This window comes from Anolis sagrei, chromosome 4 (assembly GCF_037176765.1).
Source record: "Anolis sagrei isolate rAnoSag1 chromosome 4, rAnoSag1.mat, whole genome shotgun sequence".
Lineage (NCBI taxonomy): Eukaryota > Metazoa > Chordata > Lepidosauria > Squamata > Dactyloidae > Anolis > Anolis sagrei.
The window spans coordinates 205,663,516-205,677,145 of record NC_090024.1 but is presented as its reverse complement, the minus strand read 5'-3'; the positions used below and the strand labels follow the sequence as shown (position 1 = coordinate 205,677,145).

General features: G+C 38.6%; 1 protein-coding gene across 5 annotated transcripts; it reads left to right on the top strand.

Annotated features, from left to right (window-relative positions):
* Window positions 1-109: 109 nt before the first annotated feature.
* Window positions 110-12,621, top strand: UBE2T (ubiquitin conjugating enzyme E2 T). Of its 5 annotated transcripts, none has more exons than XM_067468124.1 (8): window positions 110-190; window positions 4,860-4,924; window positions 6,369-6,438; window positions 6,902-7,007; window positions 8,918-9,016; window positions 9,449-9,532; window positions 9,744-9,823; window positions 12,208-12,621. In XM_067468124.1, exons 2-8 carry the CDS (start codon window positions 4,864-4,866, stop codon window positions 12,377-12,379), a joined length of 672 nt encoding a protein of 223 aa, XP_067324225.1. In that variant the 5' UTR covers window positions 110-190; window positions 4,860-4,863; the 3' UTR covers window positions 12,380-12,621. The 5 variants fall into 5 exon arrangements, with proteins under 5 accessions (XP_067324225.1, XP_067324223.1, XP_060628470.1 ...); XM_067468122.1 differs by having other exon boundaries at window positions 4,860-4,972; XM_067468125.1 differs by having other exon boundaries at window positions 112-159.
* Window positions 12,622-13,630: the final 1,009 nt, after the last annotated feature.

Sequence of the window (13,630 nt, the reverse complement as noted above, 5' to 3'; positions counted from 1 at the left end):
AGATTTCTTGGGAGGTGGAGCTATTGTTTCCATTGGCCAATCCGCTTTGAGTTGCTTTTGACGGACACTCGGTCTGTCCATTCAGGCTGCGACGCGCTTGGGACGCTGGGTCTTTCCGGTTCAAAACAGGGCGCGCGTTTTGTCTTCTCGGCTTGTTTGGTGAGTTGCCTTCCTGAGGCTGAGAAACGCGGTGAGTCGTTGCGGCGCCTGTGGCTCCTGCTGCTTCGTTGGTTCTCAGGCATTCAGCAAGAGAAGGCCCTTTCCCCTCAGGCCTGTGGTGTGTGTGAAGGGAGTTCTGGTTCCGATGGTGTTTCTCAGCTCAGTTGGTTAGGCCTGGTTGGAACATTTTGTGGGCTGAGCATTGGGCGAGGGGTGCATCTACAGTAGGCATGGGCAAACTTGGGCCCTTCAGGTGTATTGGACTTCAACTCCCACCATTCCTAACAGCCTCAGGCCCTTTCCTTTTCCCCCTCAGGCGCTTAAGCGCCTGAGGGGGAAAAGGAAAGGGCCTGAGGCTGTTAGGAATGGTGGGAGTTGGAAGTCCAATACACCTGAAGGGCCCAAGTTTGCCCATGCCTGATCTAGAGTGTAGAATTAACACAGTTTGACATCACTTTCGCTGTGGGATCCTGGGAGATGTAGTCTGGTGAGGCAGAGAAGGCTAAAGGCCTTGTAAAACTACAACTCCCATGATCCCATAGCATTGAGCCATGGCGATTCGTGTGATATCAAACTGCACTAACTCAGCAGCGTAGATGCACCCCAGGAACTCTGAAGGCTAGACTTGGAATGAGCGAGACACACTCTCTCAGCCTCAAGAGGAAGGTGATGTCAAAGCTCTTCTGAACAAATCTTGCTAGGAGAACCCTGCCATAGGTTTGCCTTAGGGTTGTCATACCTTGGAAACAACTTGAAAGGCACGCAGCAGCAGCAACAAAATCCCCAAAGTAACTTCACCATGTTCCGCTTCTTCCCAGCGTTTCAGGTGGTGGAGAAATGGTATAAGTAAAACTTTATTTCTATCCCGCCTTATTTCCCCACAACATAACAGGCAAAAATTCAATGTGGTAAAATACCACAATTGTTGTTGTTGTTCATTCGTTCAGTCGTTTCCAACTCTTCGTGACTTCATGGACCAGTCCATGCCAGAGCTCCCTGTCGGCCGTCACCACCCCCAGCTCCTTCAAGGTCAATCCAGTCACTTCAAGGATACCATCCATCTATCTTGCCCTTGGTCGGCCCCTCTTCCTTTTTCCTTCCATTTTCCTCAGCATCATACTCTTCTCCAAGCTTTCCTTTCTTCTCATGATGTGGCCAAAATACTTCATCTTGGCCTCTACTATTCTTCCCTCCAATGAGCAGTCAGGCTTTATTTCTTGAAGTATGGACTGGTTGGATCTTCTCGCTGTCTAAGGCATTCTCAGCACAAAATACTACAATAGACTAAAACAGTTCAAAATAAACAGCGTGTCTTTACTCTGGAATGTTGTAGGCTTTTTCAGGCTATATGGCCATGTTCTAGAATGCCTCTGGAACATGGCCATATAGCCCGAAAAAAAACCCTACAACTACTCAGTGATTCTGGCCATGAATCACTTCGACAATACATTGCCTTTACTCTGTGTGACAAAAAAAAACTTTACTATTTGCTAAGAAGAGAGAATTACAGCAGATGTTGCTTGTTCCCTGGTTGGGTGACAAGAAGCACCTCCTGTTTTCTTTTCTATACAACCATTAAAGGTACAGGGGCTTTTTTGGGGTGGGGTTTCACTCAGGCAAGGTACCCCTCTTTTGCAACTCCAGTGAGCCCCAGTCTGTATGGCCTGGAATCAAGAGAGCTGTGTCCTAATGTCAAGGTGCAAAGGATTGCCAGGAGTCCTTGTCATCTTTCTTTGCGTAGGGAGTAGTTTCCCACCTACCCAGTTGGGAAACTTTGATCCATAAGGAGACATAGTGTATTTGTTTTACTTAGTTTTTATCCTGCCCCTGGTGGCGCAATGTGTTATGTATTTATTTATTTTTTTTACTTCATTTATACCCCGCCTTTCTCCCCCTCAGGGAAGTCAAGGCGGCTTACAACTCCAGTACCATTCAATACCAATAAAATAAACAGTAAAAACAATAACATACTCCCCTCCATTAAAACAGTTATAGTCAATAAACACATTAAAACATATACAGTTTTGTCCCGGCCGAACTGGTTGACCGAAAGGTAAGCTCCTGTCTGTCAAGCTCAAGCTTCCCATGCAAGGACATATGACAAACCTCCCATAGGATGGTAAAACATCAAACATCTGGATGTCCCCTGGGCAACGTCCTTTCAGAATACCAATTCTCTCACAACAGTTTCTCGAGTTGCCCTGACACACACACACAAATCCTGCCTTTCTCTCAGAGCCCTCCAGATAGGTCCTTGATCTCGGGATCTGATCCCAGGTTTTCTGCTTTAAACTGGATTATATGTGTCCCCAATGCCAGTTAATCTGAGATAAATGGAAAACCTGGAATCAGATCCTGAGATATAAGGCTTGGCTGGAAGAGCCCTCAGTACAGGGGAGTCAAGGCAGCTAACAGCAAACATGATACAATTAAATCTGAGCAAATGCATTAAAATATGAACTTTTAAATAAAATTAAATATTTTGTTATGAAACAAACAAATCAAAACATATTTAAAACTGAATCCTCCCTTACTCCATCTTCTCATCTATCCTCCCACTCATCAAGTATATGGCCTTCCATATCCACAGATTCTGCATCCGCAATGTCGGTCCCCCATCAAAGTCCTAAAAAACAATTTATATTTTTGCCATTTAATATTAGGGATGCCATTTTGCTATGCCATTTTAGATTATGATACGTGAGCTTCCACAGATGTTGGTAAGTGGAGGGGTTCCTGGAACCTAATCCCAACAGATACATAATTTCCACTGTACGTCTCAGTGTATGATGAAAAACGTAAGTCCCTCAACCTGATAGGCAGCTTAAAAAGCCTTGGCCTGCATAAATAGGAGTATAGTGTCTAGATCCAGGGAAGTCATGCTGCCCCTCTATTCTGCCTTGGACAGACCATACCTGGAATACTGTGTCCAATTCTGGGCACCACAATTTAAATAAGATGTTGACAAGCTGGAATGGGTCCAGAGGAAGGTGACTGAAATGATCGAGAGTCTGGAGAATAAGCCCTATGAGAAGCGGCTTAAAGAGCTGGGCATGTCTAGCCTGCAGAAGAGAAGGCTGAGAGGAGATATGATGGCCATGTATAAATATGTGAGGGAAGTCATAGGGAGGAGGGAGCAGGCTTGTTTTCTGCTGCCCTGGAGAACAGTGGCTTTAAACTACAGGAAAGGAGATTCCACCTGAATATTAGGGAGAAATTCCTAACTGTGGCAGCTGTTCAGCAGTGGAATTCTCTGCCACAGACTGTGGTAGAGGCTTCTTCTTTGGAGGTTTTTAAACAGAGGCTGGATGGCCATCTGTCAGGAGTACTTGGAATGCAATTTGCCTGCTTCTTGGCAGGGGGTTGGACTGGATGGCCCCCAAGGTCTCTTCCAACTCTATGATTCTATGATTTGCTTCATGTTTGATTAATCCTTGGCAATACTTTAACTTTATAAAAACCGTACGTAAGAGGAGCAGGGTCCCATCTGTCATTCTATAAACTCTTCAACATACTTGTTTTGTGCTTACGAGTATGAGAGAGTTTGTGGAATGTGGTTATACAAGTCGTAATGAAATAATAGTAATAATAATAAACTTTATAAACAATAAAACAAAAACAGTGACTACAGATTATTAACAAAGTGTTTATTTAAAAATACATTTTTAATGTTTAAACTATTAATAGTTTTAGTTATTGAATCCCATTTTAATTGTGTATTGTCTTATTGTATATTTTAGCTATGTTTGTTTAATTTACTACTCAGTTCTATTATTTGATATTGCTGTTTAATATGTTCTCGCCTGTTTATGATTGTTTATTGTTTTCCTGCACTCTACAGCACTGAATGTTTGCCGCTTTATGTTGTAAACCACCTTGAGCGCCTCCAAAAGAGAGAGGTGGAATAGAAATAAAGTATTATTATTATTATATCTTTAAAGTAGACAATGAAGGCATTGAAACAGAAATTAGTTCTTGTTATAGTAGAAGGCAATAGAAAAAAAAGATAGCATTAGAGATGGAGGGACTCAATCAAGGAAGTCGCCAACCAAGCCTATGGGGCCTGAGCAGAGTTGTTAATGGTAGGATGTCTTGGAGGTCTGTCATTTATAAGTCTGTCCAAGCTGAACTCAATTGGATCTTTTTCATTCATTTTCTGTTTTTTAGTGGCAGCTGCCATTTGCATTGCTTGTTTTAGGAAAGGCACACACAGCTACAGTAGGTTTGAATAGAATATAATTCCATTGTTTTCCCAGATTTATTGCACTGTTTACTGCAGACCTTCTGCTGTAATTCAGCACTGCAAGTCTTTCTCTAGTTGTGTCCTTTACTACCATCCCAGTGCTGATGCTGTTAAAAAGTTTCCAATGACAGAAGATAAGGGACAAATAGGGGCTGGACAGGCATAAACAGACTCTATTAAAAGGAGCTTCTTTGTCAGAAGCTTTGTTAACAGAGGTATGCTTGTATATAGAAATGAGCGTTTTCAATTAACATTGTGCTGCATTTGAAATGGCTTACTACAATAATAAAAAATTATAACCTTAAAAAATAAATAATGAAATGGCTTACTACAAAACTTTAGAAGGCTGTTTTAAAGATTATTCTGCTGTTAAAATGCAGTTCATGATAAAAGGAGGACTTATGGTTGCAGAAACAAGAGAAACCAAATGTTACCTATTTTTCTCATGCTGTTGCAGAACAATGCAGAGGGCATCCCGACTCAAGAGAGAGTTGCATCTGTTAACTACAGAACCACCACCAGGTATTACATGCTGGCAGAATGGAAGCCGCATAGATGAACTTAAAGCACGTATGTATTTGTCTGAATTATGTTTAAGTGTCAGTTCCATCCAATTCTTTTCTTATTATCAGTGCTTTATATTTCCTGAGCAACCTTCCATATATTGCTTCTGAAACACCTACTAGTTTGCAGCTAAATAAACACTTTATGGAACTTAGGCTCAAAATCCATATTCTTTGGTTATGAAGTCTTTGTGCTGCTGGTTTCTGTTTGTGCTTTCTCTGTGAATGTAAGGTTTGCTTCCCTGAAAACAAAAGCTGCCCTAATATATACATTTGATCGAATATAAGTTCTATTCAGCAAAATACGATTGCATTTAATGTAAACATGCACAGAATTAATCCAGAAGCTTTCACAAGTATGAGTTAATAGTTATTCAGACAAACCATTCTTGTTTGTTGTACACCTTTTTTTTTTGTTCAGGAGCTTTTATAGGAAAATACACTTTTTGTGGTGATAGGAAGGCAAGTTCTATATGCTGTCTTGTATTCACGTCCCATTGAGTGCTCCATATTTTGTTGTGTTACAATTTCAAGGTCCCACTTTTCATTTTGTTAACTTTTGTTTACAGTGTCTAAAGCTGATGAGAGGTCATCAGAACCAACAAGGCCAACCAGGCCCATCCATTTCCTAGTGTAGGTTATTCATCAAGACAACCAAAGCTGCTTTTGTTCTATGAACAAGTTTAAAAACTAGATTTTTCTTTCCTCTTCCAAGAACCTTTGGAATTTAGAAATCTCCAAATGCTTTAGGGCCCCCTCTCCGGAATTTTGGAAATCAGTTTTTAATAAAGTGGACTTCATGAAGGTTTTTTTTTTTAATGTCCTACATGTCTACTTTTAGGGATGATGAAACCCCCATTCCCTGTTGTAGAAAGATGTTTACCCCCTTTTATCCAGTTACAAGGTTCAGTACTCTCTGAGGTTTCAGACAAATTCTGATTGTGTGTAATCACCACTCAGTTCAATAAAACTTTCTATCCTAGCAATATATATTTGGGATAGTAGATGCCATTTCTTTAGCAGTTATTTTTTAGGTGAAAAGTTAGTGTTGTTCTGTGAATTGTTTAATACTGCTTTTTGAGAGTTATGAGTGGCCATGACAGATTCTTGGCATTCTCAGTTTATGTACTGATTCTTTGCTTGAATATGAGGTAATATACATTTTACATTGATTTCATGTAGTTATTTCATTCAGCGCTTAGCTGATACATAAAATTTATTGCAGAATAGTCATTACTCTCTTTGAAAGTATGTGTTTGTTTCTATTCTGCTAAATGTCTTAGAAGGGCATACATTTAAGGAATCATGAAGAGATTGCTATTATGGCTACATTGCTTATAGTAACTATAGCAGTTACCTAAAGAGGGCAGTGTTGATATAGTTTATCTTTTCATTTTCTTTAGAAATACTGGGTTCTGCAAATACACCATATGAAAAAGGACTTTTTGACTTGGAAGTAATTGTGCCTGAAAGGTAAATGGTGATTTTAAAAACTTTAATATAGACTGTATTTAGCAAAGATTATTTTGATTGTAGAATAAATGCAGTTTGACATCACATTAACACTTATGGCTCAGTGCTGTGGAATCATGGGAGTTGTAGGTCTTTAGTTTTCTCTGCTGAAGAATGCTGGTGCCACATCAAACTACAGCTCCCACAATTCCATAGCATTGAGCCATGGCAGTTAGAGTAGTATCAAACTGCATTAATTTTACAATATAGATACACTCCTTGAATCAAGACAAAAATAGAGGTTGCGTTGAAGTGGGAAAGTTGGACTGCAGGTTATTAAAGAAATAGAATAGAAACCAGAGAACTGTCAACTTACATTGTTCCTTCTAGATTTGGGGGTCTTCATGTTCTCAAATGGCCAAGGAGGAGGGATGAATTTTTGAATACATGTTTTTCTCATGTAATTTAACTGTTTTTGAACTAGATATCCATTTGAACCCCCCAAAATGCGCTTCCTGACTCCTATCTACCATCCTAACATTGACTCATCAGGAAGAATCTGCCTTGATGTTCTCAAATTGCCACCCAAGGTAATATGTTTCTTTTATGAAAATCAATAAAAGCATCAATAAATAACCAAACATAATTGTTTTCATCTGTAAGTATGAGTCCTGCTGAATGTCCTGGTTCGGGATATCTCACTGGTATTGCCTTACTAAGATGTTCTGAATGAGCCCAAGTCTTTTTAATGGCTTAGATGAAGGTTTAGGGGGCATGCTTATCTAGTATGCAGATGATACCAAATTAGGAGGGATAGCTAATACTCCAGAAGATAGGATCAGAATTCAAAATGGCCTCAACAGAATAGAGGGTTGGGCCAAAACTAACAATGAATTTCAAAAAGGAGAAATGCAAGATGCTACACTTATGCAAAAAGGGAGAAAGAAATGCAAAGATACAGAATGGGTCAACAACGGCACATGTGAAAAAGATCTTGTAGGCTTTGTGGACATCAAATTGAACATGAGCCCACAGTATCTTTAAAAAGCCAATGGGATTTTGGGCTGCATCAAAAGGAATATTGTGTCTAGATCGAGGGAAGTAATGGTGCTTCTCTATTCTACTTTGGCTAAACCTCATCTGGAATACAGTGTTCAATTCTGGGTACCACAATTCAAGAGAGACATTGACAAGCTGGAGGGTGTCCAGAGGAGGATGACTAAAATGATCAAAGGTCTGGAGACAGTGCCCTATGAGGAGCGTCTTTAAGAGATGGTCATGTTTAGCTTGCAGAAAATAAGGTTGAGAGGAGACCTGATAGCCTGGTATAAATATGTGAAAGGCTGTCATAACTAAGAGGGAACAGGCTTGTTTCTGTTGCCCTGAAGGTTAGGATTCAAATTACAGGAAAGGAGATTCCACCTGAACATTAGGAAGAACTTCCTGACTGTAAGAGCTTTCAGCTGTGGAACTCTCTGCCTCGGATTGTTGTGAAGCTCTTTCCTTAAATGCTTTTAAACAGAGGCTGGATGGCCATCTGTTAGAGGTGCTTTGATGGTGCTTTTCCTGTATGGCATGGGGTTGGACTAGATTGCCCATGTGGTCTCTTCCAACTCTTTGATTCTATTATTCTAAGTTGTAAGTCTTGTTGATCTGCAGTGCTGTTGAGATTTTAAGGTTGAGAACTGGGTATGTTGGAAAATTATTTTTTCTTTGGCCATGCATAATAATAACACTATGCAACAAAATTTGGGAAAAAAATCTGCTCCTGCTTTGAAAGTGTTATTCCTATTTAATTGTTCGATACTTCGTTTGAAAGTAGTTATGCTCCAGAAACTTTTTTGTGGCTGCCACAAATTATGTTGAATTGGTTGAGACTCGCTGAAATAGTCATTGAAAAACTATAGCAAAAAGTGCTGCAGGACATCCCACAAAACAAAGTTTTTGCAATTTAATAAACTTTTTCCATGTTTTTATGATAGAACCAATTAGGAAATTACATTTATAATCCAGGAACAAAAATCATGTAACAGCAATGATGAATGCTAGCTGGATTGTAGCGAAAAGAGGGGCACTGAAATACAGGAGGGAAGCATCATTATGACCAAGACAATGCTAAGCTCTGTAGAAGTACAAAAATGGAAAAAAGGTTGTGAGAGACATTTGAATATTCTTGAGGAAAGGTGACATGCTCAGTAAAAATGACCCAGAAAACTAAAGTAGGGAAGAATTGGCCTATCTGGGCCCCTTAAATCTAGCTTGGGAGGAAGAGTTGGCTAGAATCTGAATTAGGATCCTCTTTAGAAGAAGAGAAATGCACTGTTCATTTATTGAGGTGCCGGAAGTGGTTGGCAGTTTCCTAATCTGTTACAAAAATACCCAGAAAATCACAGGGAAAGGTTTAGTTTAGACTTTCAAAGTAACTTTTGAAATAACAAAAGCTTTTCCTTATGTCTAACTAACATGTTGGGTTTTTTTTTCACTTGTTCCTTCTATGAAGGGTGCATGGAGACCATCCCTGAACATTGCCACATTACTAACTTCTGTACAGTTGCTAATGAATGAGCCTAATCCTGATGACCCTCTCATGGCAGATATAGTAAGTTTTCTTCTTGTATTTGAATGAAATACGTGGTAGGTTTTGAAAGTTAAATGGTGCCATATCATTTGTTCATTTTTTAAACACACATCTGTCTGTCTTCTGCATACAAATTAACTGAACTTCTGGGAATGTATCTGGGAAAGGCAAATGTTCACTAAATTGTTGCAGGATGTGCAAATTATATTTGCTTTGCTGAGATTGATGTCAACACTTTCCACTTTGAAACATCCTGTTAAAAATTAGAATTAGCAATATCTGTGTTGCTAGAAGTATAGAACCCATTAGGTCTCTTTCAAGATGCACACTCTGTACTACCTAGTATAGGTGAGCAGTTTTCCGTGTGTTTGGTAAATCTGTCATCAAATATAACTACAATCTTACGGTTAAGAGGCCATAATTATACTCGTCTTTTGTTTTTATTATGTCTAGTCCTCTGAGTATAAATACAACAAGCAAGAATTCCTCAGAAATGCCAGACAATGGACAGAAAAGTATGCAAGCCAGACAACAATGGTAAGAAAAATAACTTCTATTATAAAGGAATGGGGCGTAGGTTAATCTTTGCGTGTGCAGTCTTGCTGTTCCCCATGAAATATTTCAGATTTGCGTCACTTAATTACATATTTTCTTTTAATTGAGTGAGTGGAACCGAAGTTCTATGTCTGTGCCATGATACACAAGTGTCTGCATTAACTTCTCTCTCCTGGAATACCCTTTTTTCTAGCCAGGCAAGTCCTCCCTCCACCCCACCCCCAGATGGTTATATCAAAATATCAAGGGAGAAATGAGGGATTTTTTTTTCCGGTGAGGGCTTATTCTATTTTATTTATGCCTGATCTTGTAAAATATGCTTTGGTTTAGGAGTATTTGGACTTTATCTTATTGCTATCATACTTTAATTGGAATTCTGTCTTGCTTACAGCCTTGTAGCAATCCACATGTTCCATGTATGGGCAAAAAGGTTATCAATACAGACAAAACTCAAATTGATTAAAGGAAGGCATGGAAAATCTTATTTATTATCTTCACTGTGCTAGCAGATCTGGAAATTCACCCATTAGAATTGGTCTATACAGGAAGCAAAATAAAATCATAAAAGCCAAAGGAAGGGATCTAGACTGCAGATATAAGAAGCTCTCCTTTAATCCTCCTTGGAGAAACTTCCCAGAGATTTAAAAGAATGTCTACTATCTCAGAGAGAGCAAAGTTGTAGTTCAGCCTGTATGTAGAATGAGCAATTTCAAATACTGATGAATGCAGGAGAACTTGACCTTAGTCATGTCTTGGAGCTACAGAAAGAGTCAGCTAGCCATGATATTTTTATACATGATAGCCATGTATAAAAATGTGAGGGGAAGTCATAGGGAGGAGGGAGCAAGCTTGTTTTCTGCTGACATGGAGACTAGGATGCAGAGCAGTGGCTTCAAACTACAGGAATGGAGATTCCACATGAACATTAGGAAGAACTATCTGACTGTGAGAGCTGTTCCTCAGTGGAATTCTTTACCCTGAAGTGTGGTGGAGGCTCCTTCTATGGAGGCTTTTAAACAGAGGCTGGATGGCCATTTATCGGGGGTGCTTTGAATGCGATTTTCCTGCTTCTTGGCAGGGGGTTGGACTGGATGGTCCATGAGGTCTCTTCCAACTGTTATGATTCTATGACAATTGTGCTTCCTTGTGATCGAATCCTAGCAAGTTCATAGTGAAAAGATTGCGATTATTCCTTTGATACACTAGGTGGCATCTGTCTTTTAAATAAGGACCTTTCAGTTGTTTTCTGAACTAGTAAAAAGAAATTGTGATGAGAATTAATAATGTATGTTTTCTCAAACTGTTATAACAATATTTCATGTTTTGCTATATGCACTCTGTCTACAGAAAGGATTTTTTATTTCTGTTTGGCAGGTCCTCATTGTTTAGATCTTGCTCCTAAAGTAACTTGTAAAAGAGTTGGTGTTTCTGTGGTGAAGAAATATGCACACCCTTTTAAAAAAAACTTACATTTTATCACACACTTCATAGATGACGGAGCTCTTGGAAATATTGTTCTATGCTCCAGAAAAATAAGAACAGCCGGCTGATATGAAACTGATGAAGTAAAATATATTTTAATCTATTGCAGCACCGCAGTTTACAGTGCTGCTGGAAGTTAAAACATATTTTAAGCTGTACAGTAATTGTTATCACTGAATCTTGAGTAGATGGTGAGAACATGGTATCAATAAGAGTTGATTGCTATGTTTAAAGCGCAGAATGTGTTGCAAATTCAGAATTGTAGAGACTGAGGACTACATTGTACTAAGCTGTTCCACAGTAGTCACATACACTATGTGACAAAATTTGAAAAAAAATCTGTTCCTGCCTTGAAAGTGTTAGTCCTGTTTAATTTTGCAGTACTTACTTTGAAGGTTGTTGTTACACTTGAGAAACTTCATTTTTTTGACTGCCACAAACTGTTGAATTGGTTGAGCTTTGAGATATTCATTGAAAAACGATAGCAAAATGTGCTGCAGGATGTTCCACAAAACAAAGTTTTTCCGTTTAATAAACTTTCCCCATGTTTTTATGATACAACCAATTAGTGAATCAGCACAGTTACTCAAATGCAGAAACGTGCAATATTAAGTGCTCATGCCAATATGTTGACAGTGTAGTTGACACTATGTGACACAATTTATGTTCCTGGGTTACAAATGTCATCGCATAGTGTCAACTATAGTGTCAACATATTGGCATGAGCACTTAATATTGCACATTTCTGCATTCGAGTAACTGTGCTGATCCACTAATCTGTGTTCCCGCACTCCTGCTATATAATGTTGTAATATTGCCCTGCTGCTCTATTTTTTCCTAAATTTTTAAAAGCAATTTTGCATTTACAGGTATGGTTAACAATAATGCAAATAAAACTTTGATGGGTTTTTTCCATCAATATTATGCGTGTTTGGGGGTATGTATGGGTTTATAATGGGAAGGAGGCAGACCAGCAACAGGATGTGCACGGCACTGTAAAATGGGGATTGTTGCCATTATAAACCAAAGGTAGCCCTGCTTTAATGCCAGTTTGCCTTCATGCGGTAAAGTCCTAAGCATATAAGATATGAATTGAGAGAGCTTAAAAAGATGCATATGCGTAAGACTGCAGTACATTTTCCCCTCTCAGTAGCCTTTTTGTTATGCTGTTCCAGGCCTTGGAAACTGCAAACAAAGAGAACCACCAAAGGGAAGCCAACCTATCCAAAGATTCTAACATTTCCCAGAAAAGGAAAGGAAGCAATATCAGCGGATTGTCAAAAAAAGGTTGTTCTGAAACATAGAGAGTTTGCTGTTGTACAGAATCCTAGTCTGTGTTCATTTTAATGTTACTTTCCATCTCTTAAATAGTCTTTATGTAATTAATGTCCTGTTTACACATTATGTAATGCTTCTCTGTCAGTGATCTTTTTATAGTAGCTGATGTGATTTTCTCTGTTTTTTTTAAAGCTTATTTCACTTAGAGCTTCTATATTTACAGTGTTTTTCATTTTAGTTTACATGTTGTGTAGTTTATTTAATTCTTGAATGTGAGCATAAAATGAGAATAATAAATGTTATTATTGGGACCGCTATGACTTATGGTCATATATAGGCAGCAAAAGCTGTAGGTTAACTTCAGCCTTATTATCAAGGCTAAGAATGAGTGTTTCCAGAATACTTAATATCATAGTTTCTCCCCTTTTTAGCTGTCATGGAAATTATCACATAGTTTCACCAACTTGAGTACAGGTTTGATTGACCCGTGGCTTCAAGGAAGAACTCATCTTCATGAGCAAATTCAATCTGCTGGATCTTTAGTTAAAAATACTATTTAGTTAGTAATAAATATTTGAAAGTGTAGAAGTAGTGCAGTGATAAATATAAAGCCAGGAATGGCATTTGCTGCAGTGATGGTGGGGAGGTAGAATAGAGAGTTAATTTCAGTGCACAATCAGCAATACTGAAGTCATATGAATACTGTGAAATGCATATTCCTCCAAGGCAAGTACCTAGGGTTTAACTTACCCACAACTGACAAAATATATCCTCTATAATTTTCTATGTTTTCTAGATCAGGGTTTTAAAAACTTTTTCCACTCAATACCCCTTTCCACCTGCAATTTTTAAGGTATAGAAAATAGGTATAAAATCAAACAATGATAACAAATCAGTATTGGCCAGGCTTGCTAAACAGGCTAATTTTGTTTTTTGTGAAGTATAGCTGAAACATTTCTGCAAATCCTGCACATTGTTGCTAACAGATGTATGTAAATAGGTGCCATTCAGAAAACTTACCGTTGGAAATTTTTCATAAACGCAACATTGAACTAAGGGCATTTGGAGTTGGGATTCACAATTTAAGAAGCAGTTCTCTAGGTCAAGTGACTTCAAACTTTTTAAGCAGAGGGCCAGTTTGCAGTTCCTCAGACTGTTGTGAGGCAGGACTATAATTTGAAACCAACACCAACAAATTACTCTGCATAATGCACATATATTTGTAGTGCAAAACAAAAAAAGAAAGAAAGAACAAAACAATATTTAAAATGAAGAGCAATTTTAAACAACTTAAACTTACAGTGTTTCAATGGGAAGTGT

Coding starts and splice junctions, on each gene's coding strand:
- UBE2T (XM_067468122.1), top strand. CDS start 4,864: ATGCAGAGGGCATCCCGACTCAAGAGAGAGTTGCATCTGTTAACTACA. Junction 7,008..8,917: donor TTCTCAAATTGCCACCCAAG/GTAATATGTTTC, acceptor CCTTCTATGAAG/GGTGCATGGAGACCATCCCT. Junction 9,017..9,448: donor ACCCTCTCATGGCAGATATA/GTAAGTTTTCTT, acceptor TATTATGTCTAG/TCCTCTGAGTATAAATACAA.